This window comes from Ischnura elegans, chromosome 4 (assembly GCF_921293095.1).
Source record: "Ischnura elegans chromosome 4, ioIscEleg1.1, whole genome shotgun sequence".
NCBI lineage: Eukaryota > Metazoa > Arthropoda > Insecta > Odonata > Coenagrionidae > Ischnura > Ischnura elegans.
This window is the reverse complement of record NC_060249.1, coordinates 68,349,781-68,372,708: the sequence shown is the minus strand read 5'-3', so window position 1 is coordinate 68,372,708 and position 22,928 is coordinate 68,349,781. Positions and strand designations below refer to the sequence as shown.

At 36.0% G+C, this 22,928-nt stretch overlaps 2 protein-coding genes across 2 annotated transcripts; both read left to right on the top strand.

Moving 5' to 3' along the window:
• The first annotated feature begins 1,715 nt into the window (after nt 1-1,715).
• LOC124157636 (chymotrypsin-2-like) lies at nt 1,716-10,889 on the top strand. The gene is made up of 7 exons (XM_046532536.1): nt 1,716-1,803; nt 2,484-2,596; nt 4,064-4,149; nt 5,452-5,596; nt 6,591-6,704; nt 8,000-8,146; nt 10,662-10,889. Exons 1-7 carry the CDS (start codon nt 1,752-1,754, stop codon nt 10,803-10,805), a joined length of 801 nt encoding a protein of 266 aa, XP_046388492.1. The 5' UTR covers nt 1,716-1,751; the 3' UTR covers nt 10,806-10,889.
• Nucleotides 10,890-13,360: 2,471 nt separating this feature from the next.
• Nucleotides 13,361-21,016, top strand: LOC124156874 (trypsin-7-like). Its single transcript, XM_046531364.1, has 7 exons — nt 13,361-13,498; nt 14,679-14,791; nt 15,387-15,472; nt 17,158-17,302; nt 18,008-18,121; nt 19,184-19,330; nt 20,862-21,016. Exons 1-7 carry the CDS (start codon nt 13,447-13,449, stop codon nt 21,006-21,008), a joined length of 804 nt encoding a protein of 267 aa, XP_046387320.1. The 5' UTR covers nt 13,361-13,446; the 3' UTR covers nt 21,009-21,016.
• The last annotated feature ends 1,912 nt before the right edge of the window (nt 21,017-22,928 follow it).

The following is a 22,928-nucleotide window of genomic DNA, read 5'->3' as shown; positions in this document are numbered from 1 at the left end:
AGCCCAAGGGAAAAGTTTTATGGATTAGAAAGAGGAAAAATTGCTTATAAGTTACTGATACTCAAGGAAAGAAGAGATAAAGCAGTAGAAAAGCTTCCGAGGGAGAAATTCGGATGAAGATCCACTAAACATCATTTAGGGAAAACAAAAATACTCTATGGTTTCATCGAAGTGTGCTTAAGAAACTGCGAAACTATAGAAAATCGAGTGGATAGTTCTATATTACACAGGAAGCTATATTTCCTCAGATTGTCCCATATAACGCAGGGTAGATAGAAACTATGATGCATGAACTGTAACTTTCGTCATGCAAGAAAGATAGTATTTCAAAACCCCTCTCATACGTCTGATTTTGAGAATATACACATCTGCTTCGCGCGAGGGGAAAACCAGGAATGAGTAATCAACATTGCTCTCGAGAAATCTTCCTCGTGGTCTGAACGCCATAAACCCGGATAACAAGAAGAAAACAAAAAATTACAGATAATCCATTGATGGCAAATATAGATAAGGAATGTAAAAGATTGACTTTTTGTGTTTACAGCGCGACAAACATGATTTTGTCAGCAACTTGTTTTTTTATAACTCAAAAAATAAAAATGAGGCTAAAAATATTTATTGTAAAAACAAAAATACTTCTGAATCGCTTCTAAATAGCCGCGAATTTTCCGATGGATAAACTATTATATTTTATAATTTTACTTAACCTGCTTTAAGTTTAAAATCTTTCATAATCCACCGATAAATTATTATAATCTCCAAAAGTAAGCCGCAGGATTACTAAGGAAATCCCCAATTTTTCTTCCTGAGCTTTAGTTAGTTGTTGCCTGGTATTATAGTTCGCGATTGAACAAGGACATTAAAATTTTGTGGAAGCGAATTCTATACAGTCAAAAAATCCAAATGCCTTCAATCTTTACCTCTAAATTGATATGAGAAACTTAAAATCATTTGGCTAGCACTCTGCACCAGCAAACCTTTCGCCTATTGAATAGTTTTGTTCTACGTTGCAAAAATATTAAATCACACGGATCATTTATGGCCGTAGGAGCAAAAGTGACTTAAAATTCAGTTGTTGTGCCGTACTACAACCCACTGTACAGGGGCGTATTTTATTTTGTATTTGCATTAAATATTTACGAGACCACGCTTTTTCTGAATGTCCAAATTTTTGAAGAAGGGAATTGGGATATTGTACAAGATAACTCTCATAAGGAAGTAAATAATGTTAGCAAATGATATAATCAAAAGCAATTCCAATTACGTGAAAACCTAAAATCCTTTATTTTAATATTTTTATCGATTCAACATAAAATGATACAAGGTGTATTACTTTCGGATTTTACGGAAATAGCCGTAAAAACAATCTGCTAATTATAAATATTTGGTGATAAATTTGGCTCAGTATTCCAGGGTATCCCAAATTAACGGACACCATCGGCTGGTGCAGGTGCCCCGGAGGAGACAACGAAAATCTGAGAAAATCCCAGAATCCTTTCATCATAGCAACAAATCTTCGTTGACCTGAGATATAAGGAGAAGCTTTTATCTTCTTTAAAAAAACCGCAAACAATGCATCTCCAACCTAACGTGACTAACCTCTTCTTTATCTAAGCCATTGCACAAAATTCTTACTTATAAACTTGATATCTATTTCATTACTTATCTCAAGCAGATTTAAATAGATAGGGCACCTATAAATATGGCAAGTAAACCAAAGCGTGTGGTCAGTCGCAGCCATTTCAGTCAACATGTTCCTGAAAATTGCAACCGTAGCGCTCATCTGTGTCGGCCTTGCGCAAGGTAATGCAACTTTTTCTGCTTTCCTTCTCAGCCGAACTTTCGAAGTTACATTTGGAAGCATACCACTAATTTTTACTATTATGATGCCAAATAGTAGTCTGAAACGATTTGAGCAATGCCATATGCGCACAAGCGCTTCAATTCCTTTTTATTTTTAATATTTGACAAAAATAATATTATTAAGCAGTTCGCAGACTGGAAAATTCAAGTTTGCTTCTTGGATCAGGCATTATATACTCCTTAGTGAATTCGAAATGATAATTTCTTATTTTTACCCTTGGCAGTGTCATTTTCATATATGTAAGCAACATAATTGAATTTAATTTTAGAGTATCTAAGTTTTATACAACAATGAAAAAATAATTGAAAATAAAAATGTTGGACTTTTCCTCTAATGATAATACCCAGTAAGAAAAATTTTTGTAATGCCTTTGGCATATTTACTTTTTGAAAAACACTTCAAATACATGAAAAAGCATCTTATCCGGGTTTCAACATCTTGCCTCAACCTCCAGCACAGATGTGGTCAAGACAAATGATTTTTCATCCTCTGCGTAATTTTTGCATTTTAAAAGCACCTGCGGATGACTCCGTAGATGTACTCAGCTGGTTGGTACGAGGTTGCTCCTTGAGTAATGATCCAATTCAAAAATATAAAAACTTTCCTTACACCACAACAGCGGGCCCCAAGAGGAAACTGCCTGGCATAGGAGCTGCGTTCGACCCCAATGTGCCTTATGACCCGTACATCGTGGGAGGCGATACCGTAGTAGGGAGGGAGTACCCAATGCAGGTGAGATTTTTCCCCCGAATCACAGAATCACAGTTTTGAGATAAAATTTATAAAGTTTCTTTAATAATTTGGTTAAAAATACTATTGTAAATCATCTACCATAATTGACAAGTTTTCGGTGAAACCAATTAAGAGATCTAATAGAAATTTGATTGTTTTCGTTAGTACCAAACATAAGTAGATGGTATCGGAAATAAACAGGAAAAATAATGGCCTGTATAAGATGAATGCGAGTGATTTATGCCCCTGTGGCTTAGTCTTGAATGAGTTTTATCCTCACCTACGAAGGCCAATATGTAGGTTGAGTGAGTGTAGGCTGAGTGAGAAAGTGAACGAAAGCAGCACTGTACTTTTGTATTATCATGGTATTTTTGGAAATGTTCATAATATTTTACATTTCATTTTTTTAGGCGTCAGAAACGGGTAAATTTATATAATCGTATAGATTACACAATGCAGAAAACTACAAAGTCAAAAAACCTTTTTTTAAATGTAGGTGTTCTTTCTCTATTTTGGTCGCCTGAATACTAAAATGATACAGCATCACCTATCCAACACAATCTTCGGGTTGACTAATTGGGTGAGCGATCATATAGCATCATCTCGAACAAAAATACCAGTTATATATAACCTGGTCAAACCAATGCAGCGACAAGATAAGAGAGTTGGAGGGGAGGTAAAAGTAGAGAAACAATCGTGGTGTGACGGAGCTGCGTGGTCCGAGGACTTTTATGTGGAAAGAAAAAAAAAGGCTGAAATTAAAAGCTGAAAATTTAATAACAACTATTGCAAGGCTAAGCCGGTTTCTGAATAATTTCATGTTGCTCAAAGTAATTTCATTTAGCCCCCTTTAAAATTGAAAATGGTATTAAACTCAGCAGCAGCTATAACAATTGGGTAAAAATTACTAAAATGACCAACGTCAGAAACCAAAAGCAGCATTTATTTTAACAATTGATAAAATTCAACTTTTACACCTTTACTCTTGTATTTAAACCTCCTGTCAGTTTTTCCAGTATTACATGTGCCACGGATATCATACATTATACGAAAAATATATCTAAATCTAGCTATTTTTAAGCGTGATCGAGGGAAGACTTAAAAGAATTACAAATATAAAGGAACCCAAAGATAATAACAACATAAAGAATCCGATGAATCTGTTTTTCATAAAATTTCTAAAATCATTACGCCCATTAGAAGTCTAAATATTTAGACCTAAATTTATGTAAAACTTATTTATTTTAATTTAGATAAATCACAAAGTATACCCAGAGCTCGTTACTTTTCTTTCAATACCTCGGACCTGTGGCAAACTTGTCAAAATAACAGGAAAAAAATGATAGTAAAAAATTAATGAAAATTTTGATAGATATGAGTTTGAAAATGCCCAAGAGAAGTGTAATGGTTGCTGTCCGACTTCAGATACCACGAACATAAATTGAAATTAATTTTTATCCCTAACAGATTTCTCTGCGATTTGACGGAGATCACAACTGTGGTGGCACCATCTTGGATAAAGACTGGATCTTGACGGCGGGTCACTGTTGCAAGTGAGTACTCTTTGATTTTTTTGCCATTTAGGGATTGAGTGGCCTCTGTAGAAACTATCAATACCCTCTGTGAATTCAAAGTAAACTTCTATGAACGAGACCATCTCATGCCCGAATCACATTTATGATGTCACTCAGAAGCAAACTACCAGTAGTTACCAGAAAATAACTTGAAATATCGTAAAATGGTCCCAATTCCATCCATAAAGCTTACAGATATCTTTAAAAAAATCTAAATTTCGACCGTTGTTGGCTCCGATATTTTCATGATAAATCAGTGTCAGAAGAGACGAACTCTAACAATCCGGATTAAAATTATGTAGCATTTAACTATATACACAATAAATACACGCATACACTACTTACTACAATATTGATCACATCAGAAGTGTCCACTCATAAGTGCCACAAAATCGCATTGGAGTATGAATGCTGAATGGCATTTTAAATTTAAATATTACGTCCATTCTTTTTCGCTATGATAAATCGAAGACCAGTATCATGGACTTACGGTCATCTTGCCATGAACTTAACATCTTGACTTTCCTTTTTACCTTTTTTTGACAAAATTATAGACATCTTAATACTCGGATTTTTACATCTCACCTAATCTTCTGACGGACTATTTCCAAGTCTTAGTTAACATTCAAGTGTGATGCACATTTCTTTAATGTTCGCTTTTAGTGGTCTTCTCCATCCTTCATTACGACGGTTTATTTGTACCATTTTTAATTATAGTAATCGCTTCCAGGGTATGATTATCAGAAAAATACTCATTTTGTTAAAATTTTATAGCATTCCATTCTTGTAATTGATAAAAAGCCAACTATTTATACATTATTTTCTATTTATACTTTTTTCAATTGTGCGATTATTTCTATTGGAATTATTCTGCCGGTTGGAAAAAAATTTGAGAAATCATAAAATGCATTTAAAGAAATCTTTTTCGAAGACTTTTACTTTTAAAGAAATCGCAAAGATGAAGGTAGGAGAAAAATAATTTAATTTTCAAACGAGTTCTATTCACCATAGTCAATAATTACATGGCATGCACCGTTGAATAAAAAATATATTTTCGATTATTTGGACTATTTTCAGATTTTACACTCAAGAAAGCAATGAATTTCATAAAAAAACGATAAAACATTTTCATTAACTCAAAGAGTCCTTTCTGAAAAATTATGAGTCTAGGAAATTATGCGGTCAGATGGCACTTTGAATGAATTTGAAGTAGCAAATGGATGTTAAATTGAATGCCACAATGATTAGAAATACAATATAAAATGTTTCATTTCCTTCCAGGGATTACGATGCTGAAAGCCTAAGTGTAGTGACTGGATCCAACCTATTGAGCAAGGGTGGAGTATCTCATAAGGTTGAAAAAGTCACATGGCACGAGGAGTTTGACCCATCAGATTCATGGAAGAATGATGTTTGTGTGATTAAGGTAATCCCTACAGCGATTTCCGAGTTTATTTCGGTTTTTAGAAGAACAAAATTGTGTGTTTTAAACTCAAATAAATGGTACCGATGCGGTGAAAGTAGTTCGTTCGATCAGTAAAATCTTCAAATTTTACTCTTGAAATGATGTTCACGTATTTTCGATACACGTCTAAGTGCCCAAAAGCCTGTTTCACGTGAGGCACGTGATTGCACGTCTACAAGCAACATTTTTTTCTTGATCACGCTAGCAATAACTCGAAAAATAGATAAGGGTATACTTTTTTACACCTTTTGTGCATGTATTTCCGCACGTGTTCATGCAAACCACGGCTTTCCACGCTTAATTTTTAATGCAGATTCGTAAGTAAATTTAGTTGTGCAACAACTACTTTCCTCGTTTAAATTGGGCGCACTATGCTTAATATGCGAATACTTTTGAGCCGTACAAAGCTGAAGATGTAATGACGTCTTTGCACATTGGATATTGACCGAGTTATATCGTCAGCACTTATACGAACTAGAGATGGGGACTATTATTAAAACTTGATAGGATGTTGCAAAACTAAACATATAGTAGTTAAATAAATACAAATAATTATAGCAGTTTTTCATATTTTACGATGCCAATTAATAAATGCAAAGAGAAAAATCTTACAAATGTACAATAAACAAGAATGGTAGGTGGGAGAAGGCAATATATTTTAGGGAAAAGATCGATGGGGGGTTCATTTAATCAAAATTGCGTCGTTATTACCATTATATTAATCAATTATTATGATTATCCACCCGATAAGCTATGTTTACATGATATATTTAGTCAACCTGACCTGTCTCTTTAACCAAATTCATTGTTCTTCTTTCCATGGCATAAAAGTCCTATTACCCTTCAATATTCATCAAATCCGACCAATAATTAATGACCGATCAACTCGTGATCGGTCACATCATGAATTGGAACAATCATTAAAATAATGAATGGAATGAACTGTGTCCCACAGGTGAGCCCTCCCATAACCATGGAGGAAGGCGTTGCACCCGTGGAGTTGGAGACTAATATGCAGTACCCAGCCGATGGCACCAACGCAACGGTTGTTGGATGGGGTCGAGTTTCGGTAAGCAATCATTTTTACACACTATTTTTCACCCTACGTATATTTTTATCAAGTTTTTAAAACCATGCGATGACGCCAATCAAAAATCTAAATACATTTTTAACCCTAAAATGACGCTCAAATAATTTAATTTATATAAATAAAAAAGTATCTACAGATCTCGTTCACTAACTTTAATACCTTAGTACTGTGTAAAATTTGAAAAAAAACACAAGAGCAAAAAAATCTATGACAAATTTGATAGACCTGAGTTTTCGACTATCTTAGAGAAGTCTAATGGTTGCTCCCCAGCAACAAGCGCCACATGAATCCACAGAGTTACATGAAACGGACCAAATTACCACTCGTACTTACCACATCTACTTCGAGTTACAAAGAGCAAAGTGCATTTCTGCTACTTCAACATTAATAATAATGATAGATTGAAGCTATACATATTACATTAAGAACATAAAATCGTATCCGGCTCGATTTTGTGGAAGTTCTTTATATCCATGATAAAAAGAAGAACACAATGGTAATTTCCACACTTTAAATGTCACAACTCAGCAACCGACCATGGTTTCAACACGTAAGTGTCATTTTCAAGGAGAAGTTGCTGAGTTGTGACATTAAAAGTGTGGAAATTACCATTGTGTTCTTCTTTTTTTCATGGTTACATTAAGAAGATGAAAAGTGAATGACAATTCTTATGATTTTATATCCAATTTTGGATAGCGATCCAAGCTTTTACATTTAACTTATTTATCAGGCCTTTTCCTTTCTTAGTTAGACTGCTGAATTCGTAAATTTAATGCCTCCCCATCAAATAAAAGTTTTGACCTCTTCTCAGTGTATGACTGCGTTAGATCAATTCATTCCCGGCCAACGAATCAATATTTATGTTGAATGAGATAAAGTGTTACTTTCATTTGTCTTATGTCCGTTCGATGTATAAGGGGTCAATATAATCGGCTTTATATTTCTACAAAAATACCCTTCTGTTCTCATAAATGTCTCTTCTCGTGCTGAATATCATGCTCAACGACTCCATTAACAAATCCTTGTGCAGGCTCTAATAACATTCTAGACTCTATGGTGCTATCTTCTACCTATATTTTGCTCTTGAAGATTCGTTAAATACAACAATAGTATGGTGATAAGGCACATTCAGACTGTTACACAGGCTGTTGACATTTCTCATTGCGATTTTAATTTTCTCGCATAATTTTGGATTCTATGAGTCACCGTTGTAATTTTAGGGTATTCAACCCTTGAACATTTGATCAATTTGAAAAGAAAAATTTAATTTACAGGCATGGGGAGATATTCCAGATGATCTCCGTAAGGCTGCCCTTCCAGTGGTCAACCAAAACTCCTGCCAGCAAGATTACCAAGGCGAGGAAACTATCCGAGACTCGCAGATCTGCGCCGGAGGCGGAGGAGACAAGGATGCCTGCAACGTGAGTCTTCCAAGAACCGAAAAACATTCCCGCGAGCATCTAGAAATAACCATAGTATCAGGATTTCAGATTTCCCGAAATGCACGACTCATTGAATTCCACAAGTCTTAGGTTTCCTAGTCCAAAATCAAGCGTATCAAAACGAAATCATGGTAGCATAAAAATTCTTAGAATAAAATCCAGATTAGGTCGTCCTATCGTTGATTTCCTGCAACAATTTAAATGCACTCAAAATTAATCCTGATCAAACTCAGAATGTCTTATTACCGTTGACAATATGATTGCTGCTATTGCTGATTATTTACATATTACATACGTCGGTATGCACATTTACTAAAGAGATACATAGTCACACTATTAAGCAGGAAATGAACGGGCGGCACGGCACAGCTTGGCAATAGAACGGCCGGAATACTCTCCGTTAATCCGTTCACGATGAGCGGCATTTTGGCACCAGCCACGTGAGCATGACGATTCATTGTCCTATATTTCGTTTTTGCAACTAGATAAGTGGGACAATTAATGAGGAGCTATCCCCCTGATCAATGAAAGATTATTCTTCCCTCCATGACATTTCTGATCGAAATTGGACATGGAGTCAACCTGGAAAGAGGTATCGCTGTTCTCCATCGAGTCCCCCAAATATGATTTCCTTTGCATTGCGTATCAGCAGGTGCCGTAGCTATGGGTCCATCCCCCAAATAAACTGCCCATTCATACCTTGGGTCGAGTGCTGGGGCGTTTGATACGCCTTTTTGAGAGATTTCCGGCTGAGATACTTCTATCTAGTAATTAATAAAGCACGAAACCCATTAAGAACGGTCGGAAATGCTCAACACGGCGTTGAAACGCTATGATATTCTGAGAATAGCGCCTCAGTATAATCCGAAACTAAGGCATTCTTCTGGGTAATACCGGGGTTATTTTTGGGTCGACAGTTACCTTGGACCATACCCTAAATAAGTACCATTTCGCCTTTTTGCATCAAGCCATTTCGAATAATTTTGGCTTTGCGCTCGAGGTCCGAATCCTTAAAATAACGTACTTTTTTGTACCTATATTATACAAAGGCATAAACTCTACTTGAAATCAGAATTTTTCAGGCGATTTAGCTAAATTACCGGATGTCTCAATTTATTTTCCAGATGTCAATCTATGTAGTCTATTCAATTATTAGGGTTTAACTGATAAAAGCATTCAAGCCATAGGTCTCTTGTACATTTAACTCGCATGTGCAACTCTTGCATGAATACATATAAAGTTCAATACTAAACTTTTTTCGAAATCGAAGATATTTACATATCCTTTGTAAGTTTCCAATTTTCAAGGGATATGTTGAATTCTCTGGGCTCCTTGGCGGGACTTGTTACTAGTGCCTCAACATGAAAGTTGGGTGGTCCGCGTTGTATTAATAACATGTGATATTCCACGTATATCACTCAAGTATGGAGGGAACAGCTTGGAGACATGGAATACTTCAACGAATGTTATTTAATATATATGTTTTTAAGGAGGATGCTTAACTATACAACAAGATGGGTAATGTAGGGAGAAATTAAATGCTGGAGTTTCTCTCTTACTGCTAGAGCTCTGTTCTTACAAACAAATAAAAACTAAAAATAAATTTTAGTGGGTATTTTAAAATAAAAAAATGAAATTAATTTAAAAAATCTAAGTAGACTAGGGAGAATATTCGGATTCTTTCTTTGTTAACGGCTGGCTACAGCTATTAATAACAAGTATAATCGCACACGAGCCATTGCGGTCTCGCTTCCACCCGTTCAGGACTATTGAAAAAGTACGAGACCATCACATTCTTAAAGGACAATGTTTCTGCTGTAACTATTCATGAAGCGGGCCTATAGGCTGTAAGCTTGATAATCTGATCTTAATGCTAGCCATTATTCCAATATAGCCACTAATACTTGGAAATTTAGCACTGAGTTGTAAAGGATTTAAATCAGTTCATCCTTCCAATTAAAAATATTTGCGTAAAAAATGGCTGTAACCGATGGAAAAAACGGAAAGTGGTAAAAATGTTGGGACAACGTAAGAAATAAGCATTAAAAATTGTGATTTTTTTCCATATTATGAAAGCAATCCTACCGAGGAGGTTAAATAAAATACCAAAAATAAATAATTTTTTCGCGTACAAGTTTTTCATCATCTAAGAACCTCAATGTATTTTCCAAGTCCGACTGAAACGATTATTTGGGAGAGATATTTTGCCGAACGGATTGGTATGGGAATTCGTTTTTACTCCGAAAAATAAAGGACTTCGGTAAATTGTAGGTGAAGCGAAGTTTGCGATTCCTTCTCATTTCTTTTATTTTAACATCCCCCCCACACGCTGATGAGTGATGAGGGCGCTTGCGGGGTAGCATGTAGATCCAGATAATGGATTCTTCGAAAGTATCTACTTTGCAGAAGCAAGTTCGAAGTTTTATCTTATTTTATTAGTTGATAATGTTTTATTCTTAAACCGATTCTAACTACACATTTAAATGCACTACAGGGAGACTCTGGTGGCCCACTCTTCGTGAACAACAAGCAGATCGGCATAGTTTCCTGGGGGAGGCCATGCGCCGTCGAGGGATACCCGACTGTGTTCACTGAAGTACCAAAGTTCATCGACTGGATCAAGAAAAATACTCAATAAATACTATATTCAACACAATTATCACCTAAAATATAATTTAAATCGTAAATAAATTTTATTAAAAAAAAGAAACCCTTCATTTAATACGGAATTTTATTTCATCAAGACAAATTTTCCTCCATTCACCGCTAACAGCCATAGGACTGGCAAAAAAACATCTAAATTTGTTGGCAACTCATTATATTAACCAAATCATCAATCATATTCTTGTTGAGCTGAAATCATCATTCTTTGCTTTGGCGAGTGATTAACAAATGCCGATTTGCAATTGGCCGCAATGAACCTTCATTATCTGAATGAAAGTGACAAATAACGGTAGCCATGATAAAAAGAAGAACACAATAGTAATTTCCACACTTTTAATATTACAACTCAGCACCGACCATGGTTTCAACACATAAGTGTCATTATCAAGTGTCATATCCTTGATAATGACACTTATGTGTTGAAACCATATCCTTGATAATGACACTTATGTGTTGAAACCATGGTCGGTGCTGAGTTGTAATATTAAAAGTGTGGAAATTACCATTGTGTTCTTCTTTTTATTATGGATATAAAGAACTTCCACAAAATCGAGCCGGATACGATTTTATACGTAAATAACGGTAGAAATGAGTCACGATTGGTTTCAAAAGTCGCATGGTCACCACCTGAATTCTGTGTTAGTCATCATCAGTGCGCATAGGATTTATTTAGTTGAATTCAGAATTTAAAGTGATACAGAGTTTCACTGTCACGCCTTTAAGAACAAGAGGTAAAATAAGTTTTTTAAAATTACGAATAGTATTTTTCATAATTTTTGCGTTCCATGGCTAATCCAAGAGATATTTTCTGGGAGGAAAAAAAGATTTCTACTGAGTGTATCTGAAATAAGTACATAAAAATAGTCATGCAAGGCGAATTTCACGATAAGTATACATAAGAAAATATTTTTAGGAAATGATAAGAAAGTCTTAGATTAAATGGTTGACCATCGTGCACTCAGAAAAATTTTAAACATTATCTGGGAAATCAAAAGCGTCTTATGTAATAGACTAAAATTCTGATAAGACCAAAAATGTTGCAGCACAGACGTATCAGATGAAAGCCGGAACTTAAATGAGGAGGGAAATTCGTACAAAATTAATCGGGACAGGGAATTTTCAAACTCAAATGGCACAACAAACATAATAGTTACCGAAACCCAAATAATAAACTCCGTGATTCAAACCTAGCAGTTGGTTTGGACAGGTGACGCCTGACCTCGTCCCAGAATACACTTCGAGGTCGTCGCACTTCCGTTATTTTCAATCGGGAGTGTCCGAATGTTTCTACGGAATATCTCCAGAAAAATCTCAGGGTTACTCACTCCTTTCATAGGATGGTCTTCTATTTTCACAGAAACAATAAATTCAGTTGTGATAGAGGTTGCCCACGTCGTCCAAATGACGGTGTCGGGATTCTCCGTCCTCCCTTCAGAACCTATCCCTATCCCCGAAAGCGTCGGTTGCTTTTAATTACGGCGGCGCACAGTGGGCTAAAATCGAAAAAAGCTAGCCAACACCTCAAAAATGTTTCTTTCGAGAAGTTGAAAATTTACACTGTTGTTGTCAATAAATTAGTACATGTATTGGTGCATACCGTTTTTTAAAGGTAACCTAATTTTTCTAGAATCTCTGCGGCTTCCTGAGACACTCTTTGAGCACCAGAACAAAGACGCTCATTCAAACACGGGACATTGCTCTCTACTGCTTTAAGAACAAAATCCCGCGGGACTTATTTTTAAAATTATTTTAGAGAATATAGCGACAGTATAATCGGGGGTTAAAAACTGATTTCTGCACCGCAGGCAAAATAATTCCTATTGAGTAATACTATACCGCGGAAATAAGAGTTACATGCAGAAACTTGCGAATCCTTCCCGCCTGTCCCCATCTATTAATTAATAGGAAATTTGACTTAAAATTAACTTTATTAATTTAACTTTACTTTAATTTAAATTCAATTTCTAACCTGCATAATGCACAGTAAGATCCATGCCCTTTCATTCTATCGATATCTCTATTCTCTTCCAACAGCTTTTCTGGTACCCGAATAGGCTTCCCCAAACTCTGCCTTTCCCTCGAGCTACCTTACCGCGGAGGAAAGGCTTACACATTCCGATGTCTCCTTGAGCTGCACTGTGGGGATAAAATACCAATTACTCCCGTGGGGCCCCCATAATACCTAGGGTAGGAGTCAGTCTAAATGAAGTCCATGCCACGTAAATATCGCTTTTATAATGGACGTAGGAAACCCAACCAACTATCTCCTCTCAGAAAACATGGACCAAAAAAAGAGAGCTCAAGTGAAGAAAACTAATTTCAGTGAGAAAATACATCATTTCACATTATACAGCTCCCAGCTAACTTAAAAATACTTCTTTGGGTATGATTTTTATCTTTGCAAAGTAATCGTTAAGAGCCAAATCTTGATCAACGTGAGGTCTCCTATGGCTTAAACGTAATCGCTCACATTTTGTCAAGTTAAACCTCACTCGTTGACACCATTCCTTATCTTAATCAAAGTCCATCCATTGAATTTTTCCAGCAAAAGAAGACAATTTCTCAAAAGCAATAAGCTGGGATTGGCGTCAAGACTGACTGAAATTTCAACGGAAATGTTCTTCAAAACTACGGCATCGATAATCTTCTTGGCAAGCCTCTGCATGGGTAATGTAAATTACTTATGATCTCCAACGAAACCTTGATCAAAATTTCGGGAGTATAATATTCGTCACAACCTAGATTCTCTCTCTGAGTGAATCAGATTTTAAAAAATTCTATTGCTGTTTTCAATTCTAAAGTAAAATCGGACAGCACAAACACTCATCGTTCCTGTACTTCCTCGCTGCATTTCATTTGTTGTCTCATATGATGTTTTGCCATTTTAAAATCGTATTGTTATTTTTCTATGATAAAAAAATAGATACACTAAAATCATCTCGCTTGAATGCAGACGCATAGCTTAAACGAATTAAACCTCTTCGTAGACACGGTATTGCGTGAAGTGGTGTAATCATTAAGGGTATCGCTAAGGGAGTTTATATAGAAAAACCAGCCCCACCAGGTCTCAAATATTATCCATAGGTAATGAAAGTGGATTTCGTAGGAAACATTTGTTAAAAATTCCACGAATATTAAAAACGTAATTTTGGGTTTTTATGTCAAATGCGACATCTTAGTCAATCTTAGTCATGAATGAATCGTAATTAATTATCCACAGAGGGTAAAATATTTTTAATACTTTTCTGACAGGATTCAAGTGATTAGTCCTTTAAAAAAGGAGCATAATAAGCTAGAAAATTCCTCAATGCACACTTGAAAATTGAACTTAGCAAATAAGAAAAATTCTCATTTTACTTTTTCCCGCGCCAAATTCTTTTTTGCAGGATCTAAATGCCAATCTGAGCTTGAAAATAACGCCCATTTTTTCCTTTTCTAGACCAATAAAAAATTTTCGGCTTACTATTGCCTCAATACAACAAATTACTCACATCTCTCCCAGAATGCGGCGTGGGAAGTCGCTCAATTTTCTCGCTGCCGCCGTCCAATTGCTACGCAGGCGATAACCAGATTTCACCTCCTCTACCTAAATTGAACTGGATCACGGGCAGCACCGCGAACTAAAAATGCGAGACAATTTTGGCGAAATCCTGTTTTAAATTTATACAACAGTGAATAGACTCAAGCTTTTTCACATTAAATCAATTTCCTCATTCATTTATAAATTAATTTAAGATTTCGGGTCGATATAAATGACATTAATGAAGAATTACGATGTCGAGATTTACGATTTTCAGCTATTTCTAACCTTTCCTATTTTTAGTGTTTCAATAAACCTTATTTTCAGGCTTCCCTGAGCGGAACCTAGGATGGAAGAAGGACACATCTTGGGGGCGTCAACCTCACGGTCCTTACATCGTGGGAGGCGATGTAGTACAGGGACGGGAATACCCCTCACAAGTAAGATTTATGACTTCTATTTGATTTCACCACCCTTGTTCAGTATTTCAAACGCATGACATTTGATGGGTAATTACAAAGCTCCCTAATTTATCATTACAAGTTTAAGAGGACGAAAAACTCTTTGGATAGCAGAGCTCGCTAAATCAGTAGTGCTTAGTCTTTCTTCTTGACTGATACTTAAGCATATCGTATAAGCAAGCTATCAAAAAAAAAGGCAAAATACCGAAAATAAAAAAATTCAACTAGTTGAGTCGACTACTAAACATTTTAATGGACAATTAGAGACGAAAATTAAAACCTTTTTAAAATTTGAATATAATAATTAAATCCTGAATTATTAATAGCAACCTCCAAATAAATCACGCTTCTCCGGTTCAATTCTGAATAACAATAAATTTGCATAGCTGGATAAGAGTTGGTAATTTTATATTTATATCACTCGCTAATGAATGATGTAACCTATGCAAAGGTTTCATATATACTGTCAAAGAATATTATTTCAGGAAAAGATAAAACGTTCATTTGGGTAAATATAGCGTAAATACGGCATTGTATGACCACAAGGCTAATTTGCTTACATATTTTACCTCAGGTCTCCATACGCTACAACGATAAACACATCTGCGGCGGTACTATCTTAGGTCCTGATTGGATCCTCACGGCTGCACAATGTGGAAAGTGAGTGATCATAATTTTAATCACCATTTAAATTTTAATTATCAAAAAATAAACTTGTCACTGTGAACACCTCTATACTCTGTAAGTGACACATTATGATGCAAACAATAGGGTGGTTTCCTATTATTTATTTATTGTCTAAATCGAAAGATTATTACTCCTGGAGTACGAATTTCACACTTTTAGATTTTTAAATGACGATATCAATTTTTCGCGATTAAACGAAAAGTGAAAAATTTCGAGCGCGCGAAAACGCGACGGCTAAGTAGGAATGATGGGAAAAAGTCCGTGTGACGTATTTCTGGTTCCCCCTGCCGCCTTGTGAGGTGACCTTGGGGCGAGGCTTGAGCGCTGATACGACGCAGGCTGCTTGCAGGTAGCTGAGTACCCAGCTAGCTAGTAGCGCTTGGCTTAAATAAGTATTATTATTCCCCTATCAAACGAAGGAAACTTTCCGCACTTAGGTATTTTTAATGTATGATTATTAAGCGATGTTTCCCTCAGCTCTGTGCCTCATGCATGCATTAGTAATCTCAGACGATGTAAATTTCCTATCTATTCGTATAGAAACTAGGTCCCTGTGACGTCACGTGGAGCGGAATCGCATTGGCGCCAATCTGGCCTTTTTCAAATGAGGTTAAAATTGACCGTGGCCATTCGTCTAAACTGGGATTTCTAAAACCAAATAATTTGTATATTGTGAATACACTAATGGCGGGTATGGAATCGCTATCATTGCATTTCGTTTTCTTTGATGAAGGAAACTACCTTACTCTACGCTTGAATCACAAGATATAAATGACATTTCTTGAATGAAACCGTTTGATTCACAACAAGAGAAGATTAAAATTATGATGATCTCAAGGGAATACCATTTTACCCCTGATTTATCATTAACTTACTCCAAAATATGAGGCTAGTAATGAAAGTTATTTTCGTTGGAGAAAATTATGTAATTGACATATACTTTCATCCATTATGTTTTCGTTTTAGGATCCATTAATGGAAGCCAAAAGTGTAAATTTTCTCTTTTAATAATTTATGGCAGGCAAAGGACAATGTGCATATCCTAAAGCATTGAAATTAGATAAAAGTTATAATAACAAATGAAGCAGTAAATATCAGTAGCTTAAATGGCAACGTTAGTATTAGGTAAAACGGATATTTCTCAAATTAGAAACTTTATTTTTACCACAATGGAAAAACAACCCAGTGCTGAGCGATAAATTCTGTGATAAAGAGACCGGATGAGAAACAATCGATATTACACTTTGACTAACTTCAACAAACTTTTTAATCTTATTTTCCATTTTTTCTACATTCCTACTCATAGACCTTATGGAAAAGAGCTATTAGTTACCTACCTAAGGTATAAAAGATTTCTTTCCAACAAAAAAGGAAGCAATGGAATCAGAAAGTGGCGTCAAAACATTTCAGATAAAAGACTCAAAAAATAATATTTGACAAAACCCATCTTAAATTCCACTATTTGCGTACTCCAATTAACCTACACAATAAACCGGGGACACAATTACCAAATAATCTGACAAAGTATAAGAATTTTGTCGTAGTAAGTAAGGTAGTTCTAGTTTAAATCGTCATTATTTTATTAACTCATTCACAAAACTATTATCATCAATGGACCAAATGTCAAAAAATTACTTACGCGACTAAATATTCTGCAGGGGATATCAAAGGCCAAGTATGAGCGTCGTAGCAGGATCTAACACGCTCAACGAAGGCGGGAGCAAACACGACGTTTTGGAAATAATTATCCACGAGGATTATTCCGAGGAACAGTCATGGAGGAATGACCTGTGTGTTATGAAGGTAAAAAATTTGGATTCTACGTAATGATGAAGATTTATTTTTCTTTTTATTATTATTAATTAAATGTATTATTTTTTACTCCGGCCGCCAATAAAATAAACCAAATCTCTCGCTAGCGATTTGCACATTTATTTGCGCATCTTCAGGTATTTAGAATTATTGTGATGTGAGTGTGAGGTTTGTGAGTGAATTTATTGGATTCAATTACATAATTCGCAAGTTTGATTACGCATTCGAAGAGTTTGAGTTTCCTACTTTTAATATAGATAAAAATTCTCAAGACCTTGGAGATGTGCAAATAAATGATGGAAACGTTGGTAATACAACATTAATATTGTTCGACCCGCAATATACCCTCGCTCTAACTGCTAGTAAATGGAAATCCTGTAAAAGGCATTAATACGACTATGCTGGATTTTTGAATGTTATATTAAAATATTAAATTAAACATTGAAATCCTTGAAAATGGAACTGTTGCCGTTACGGTTGTTTAAGAGTTTGATGACTTTGAGGTAATTGTGCTACTTTATAAAAATTCTCAAGATCCGAAGAATAGAACATTATTAAGCAGATGATTGGTTCATTTTATTCGTAATATAATTCCAATAGACAATAAAGGCACATTAATATTGATTTCTGATCCTATATGCACTGTTGTGGTTTTAAGTTTGGTTGTGACTCATATATTTTGCCCTAAAATTTCAGGTAACACCAGCTATCATCCTAGAGAATGGAACTTCTGCCGTTACCCTGGCAACCGACACGCAAGATCCCCCAAGCGGAAGCAGCGCCATGGTCGTAGGATGGGGTTTAGAGGAAGTGAGCAGCAATAAAATGATTACACTAAACAACGTTAACTCTTCCAGAAATTTTAATTTTAACGTATTTCAACGAACACAGCACAATTATTATCAAGATGAAAGGACATCCTAAGGTGGCCCCAAGTCTAGCTTTGCATATACTATGCAAACCGCAACACATTCATGCTCTCAACCAATTTATTCTGATACTGATTACGTATACTTATTGCCAATACCACCTCCCCTTGAAGGATATTCAACTAGTCTCTCATTTTACGTTCTCTTGGAAACTTAAAAAAGTATATTTAAAAAATTATATGTGAGATAAATATTTCATATTTAAAAAAAATCATTCGTTTTTCGCATTAGTTTATTTTCTCCCTTCACGATAAGCTTTTGAATAATAATAAGAAATTGTGGAAGACCTTACAATATAATCTATAATGAAACCAATAATTGCATTACCAGTAATCCGCGGAGATGAAGAGACCAATTGACTGTATCATAAATGCTCTGACAATACACACTAAAGTGGATGATAGTGAAAATTTCTTCGTAAACGATTAAAATAGAACAGTTTTTCACATGCGTAAATGCATTAAGAACATCCTTAAAAGCCCTTCCCTTGAGCAATCATTCACTTAATTTTCCGTGAATGCCGGTTACGAACTCAAATCATTGTGCAACAAAGATTAACCCAGCTAGACATTTTTTCCCGTCTCCAATCACCTCTTTTTTTCTTACAATACAAAGCTATGAATCTTATAGCGCATATTATCTGCAGCTGAAAAACGACATATTGCATTTACTTTTAAAGCCAGTTGTGTTAGCGAAAGATGTGAGGCTGCCCCGAGGTAGTAAAATTTACCACCCAATTAAGATTTTAATGATAACCGAAAAAATGCAGGCCGTAGTATCCTCATATCCTTCCCTTTGTCCACCATTTTATGTAAGGAGAAATCACATGCGTTCCAAAAGTCATAGAAACATTTATATTAATTTCATAACATTTAGGTCTTATAATGAATTAGACCTTATTTAGTAAATGCACCTTACCATTTTTTTCTCCATTTCGTTACAGACAGGAGGAACAATCTCTAACGATCTGCGCAAAGCTGTCATTCCAATCGTTGACCGTCCAGCTTGCCAGGCAGACTATGAAAACGAAAAAGAGATTTACGACGAGCAAATATGCGCCGGAGGCATGGGGGACAAGGACGCCTGTAATGTGAGTTTCCGTTTCACTCAATAGATGAGAGAGATACTCCTCTTCATAGTGCGAGTCTGTCTGTGTAGATATATTTCAACTGGATTCCCATATTGCAGTTAACCTAATGCCCCTTGCACACACACCGATTTTGGACGGCCGGTAAAAAATCGGCCGATATTTTACCGGCGAAGCGATGCTTGCACACACGCCGGATTTTTACCGTTCAAACGATAAGTTGCTATGTTTTTGAGCCGGCGCCGGCGATCCACAGTGACAATGGCAGGCAACTAACCGGCATTTTGCCGGTGCCGGCGCGTGATCGGTGTGTGCGCAAGCTCTAATGCTCTCCCATTGTTCACTATTGGAATGTGGACGGCCGATATTTTACCGGCCATCCAAAATCGGTGTGTGTGCAAGGGGTCTAAAGCAGCTTCTTTCAATTCCGGCCATTATTGACGTCACTGAGCATTCCCATTGTTTTTCTTTCCCGTTCTCGCTCTCCTATTTTTCTTTCAATGGGCTCGTTCGCGAATTTCATATTATTTTCAATTTTGATAGCTTGAAAAATAAAAAGATCCCCACGTTTCCATTTCTTGATCTGTCACCAACTTTTTGTGCTACTTGCAACGAATATTAAGCAGCCTAACCCTTTCTCAGAAACAGGGGCGCCGACTTATAAAAAATATTGGGGGGGCCCATATCGGAGGTCTTGCCCCGGGAAGAGGTTAAATTCAAAGCGTATCGCAGCACCGAAACACTACCACGATTCACACCACTTGATTCAGTTAACCTGCATAACCTGCTTAACCTTATAATTATTTGTTTCAACACACATTGTTGAATTTATTTTAATAGGTAACTATTGTCAAACATGGGAAATAAAAATTACCAATATTTATGTGATTTCACAAGGCATAATACAACTTAATAATTTTCTTGAATTATTGAGGGGGCTCGGGCCCCCTCAGGCCCCATGGAGTCGGCGCCACTGCTCAGAAAAGTTGATGACGCCACTCTCTTCCGCCAATCGGGTGACCATATCTTAGATACTGTTCGTTATCACGTGATATGTTGTTGGTCACACTGTTATGAGCGATTCATTCCTTCAACAAAAGATTCTGCCTCAACGATAAATGAACCTGATATCTTATGAAGTCACCAGCTCATGAAAAGCGGGCGGAAAATTTCGCGTTTTAATGATCTAAATTTCCGAGAGTAAGAGTGAGTGAGGAAGTTTTCTTTTCTATCGAACTTATATTTCCCTTCTATGCACAGAATTATTTTAATGAATTGCGATTTTGGGTCTAATGTAAGTGAACGACCCCGTTACAAACTCTTATCAAGAGTCAGGGGCTCCGAATATCACCTTGACTCAAAAAGCTCCATTTATTCCAATGCGAAAACATTTTTTCCTCTAAATGGCTTAAAGTGGCTTAAAGTGAAAATGGGAAGGTAGTTAAGGCTCTCGGTCTCGCATCTAGATGATTGGATTTCCGCATGCTCGAATTAAAAGGCTCTTGTTATCATACCCCGCTCTCTTACGTTTCAGGGTGATGCTGGCGGACCGCTATTTCTCGACGAGAAGCAGGTTGGAATCATTTCGTGGGGAAAGCCGTGCGCACAGTCAGGGTACCCCACCGTGTTCACAGAGGTCTCTCACTACACTGAATGGATTAAGCATCACATTCAGTTGTGAAAAATGATCATCAATATAGAAAATTTTATATCATGGAAAATAAATATGTACTAAATAAATAATATGAATAAAGTCTTCTTTTTAATAATAATTTTGACTCGTCAAAAGCCACCCAACTACAGTCCACAATAGGCAAACGAATCAATGCATTCACTGATAAGAAATTAAGTTACATGTCCAGGGAAAAATCAACAATAAAGATCAGTACCTATCAGTATCAGATAAGTACCTAGGTTTATACATATTATATCAGATGATTGAATCATATGATAATTTTCGTACCATGATTTTTAAACCTAGGTTTTCATAGGTATCACCGAGTTCGATACACTTATATAAGGTATTCATCTTCATTCGTCATTATTAAATACAACAATCTAATATTGTTTAACGCAGCTTTCTATTCACCTCTTCTATCTGCTATCTTTTTCATAGTGTCGTATATATCCTCTTTTCATCATTATCTGTCCTATATAATTCATTCGGGGCGTCCCTTTCCGATTGTCCCATCCCCATGTCATTTATACGATTGTTTCCATAAGGCCATCAAGCCTCATAATGCGGCCATTTAAGTTGTATCGTCTTTTCTTTGAGAGTTTTAGAAGACCACTATTTCATCCCACTCTTCTTAGCACTCACTTATTACTTACTCGGTCGATCCATTTTATTTTCATCATTCTTCGATAACTACACATTTCGAATAATTCCACTCCTGACTCCTCATCACCTTTATTGACAAATAAATCGAGAATTTTTACTTAAAAGGTAGGTCAACGACGTATAAATTCCTAATGTTCGTCCTTCACATTTGAATACATATCCGCTGAAGGAAGGGATATCACATATTCAGGCTTATATCAGGAAGGAGGACTTGAAAATAAGTGACAAAACTCATCACATACCACGCTTCATGCAAGCCTATGTGCATTATATTTCACCCCGATATTGTACTGTAAACCGATACAATGTATTGTAAAACAATGCTCTGTCCTTTCCATAGACCAACGGCAGTTTTCTTCAATTAAAAAAAATTGCTTCTGGAGTATATTTTTGAGAGGGGAACCCAGAGGCTCTATCCGAATTTGGACTCCACGACCCTGCTAACGAACAGTCACGTAGAGGTGAACATGAAAAAGTCAAATTAGCTTCTTTCTTTATTAAAACGCAGCAATTTTCCTCCAATATTGTTTTATGAGATTGATCAAAAGAAAAAATTAAACATTAATATCGATGTATTCAACGGTGTTTGGCGAGATGTTGTGGAACATATTGCAGTTATAAATGAAAGTATAAATGAATTAATATCGAGCTTGGATTCTTTTGCAGCGATGATGATTAGATTTTTTTTCAGAAATATCATAAAATAAAATTCATAGAAATCAAACAATTTTCAGAAAATCGAATATCATAAATACCTAAGGCCTCAAATTGCTCATGATGAACAGTTAACAGCAATATGAATAAAAAATTCAAGCCCAAAAAAAAAGAAGCAAGAAAGGTTTTGCGAATATGAGAAGACAAAGTGCATATTGGACACGCGTTCAAAAAAGCATTACGTCAAATAATAATCCTATTGATACAATTCTGCATCAGTGGCACGTAGTAGCAAGAGAAGATTAAGCTGGACAGCGGATTAAAATCGGCTCTGATGGGCAGATTAAAAAATTGGAGCAAGGTGGATTACGCCTCAGGATAAGCACCGAATCAATGAAATTTGTTGATTTTGGTGTAATCTCCTGATATAACGATGTGAGAGCGCGAGATAAGAATGTTTGAGTGTTTCATCAAGAGCTTTCCATCAGAACCTTGAGTTACTGTTGCTGGAAAAATGACAGAAAGTGGTCAAATGGCTGTAATTACTTAGAAATATTTACTCATTTCAGCAGCAATCGACCCAAATATTGAATCGCATATTACCTC

Bases quoted from the DNA above. Each gene is read 5' to 3' on its own strand.
- LOC124157636 (XM_046532536.1), top strand. From the start codon at position 1,752: ATGTTCCTGAAAATTGCAACCGTAGCGCTCATCTGTGTCGGCCTTGCG. The intron at 4,150-5,451 runs GTGAGTACTCTT...ATTTCCTTCCAG, and splicing joins ACGGCGGGTCACTGTTGCAA to GGATTACGATGCTGAAAGCC. The intron at 8,147-10,661 runs GTGAGTCTTCCA...AATGCACTACAG, and splicing joins GAGACAAGGATGCCTGCAAC to GGAGACTCTGGTGGCCCACT.
- LOC124156874 (XM_046531364.1), top strand. From the start codon at position 13,447: ATGTTCTTCAAAACTACGGCATCGATAATCTTCTTGGCAAGCCTCTGC. The intron at 15,473-17,157 runs GTGAGTGATCAT...AATATTCTGCAG, and splicing joins ACGGCTGCACAATGTGGAAA to GGGATATCAAAGGCCAAGTA. The intron at 19,331-20,861 runs GTGAGTTTCCGT...CTTACGTTTCAG, and splicing joins GGGACAAGGACGCCTGTAAT to GGTGATGCTGGCGGACCGCT.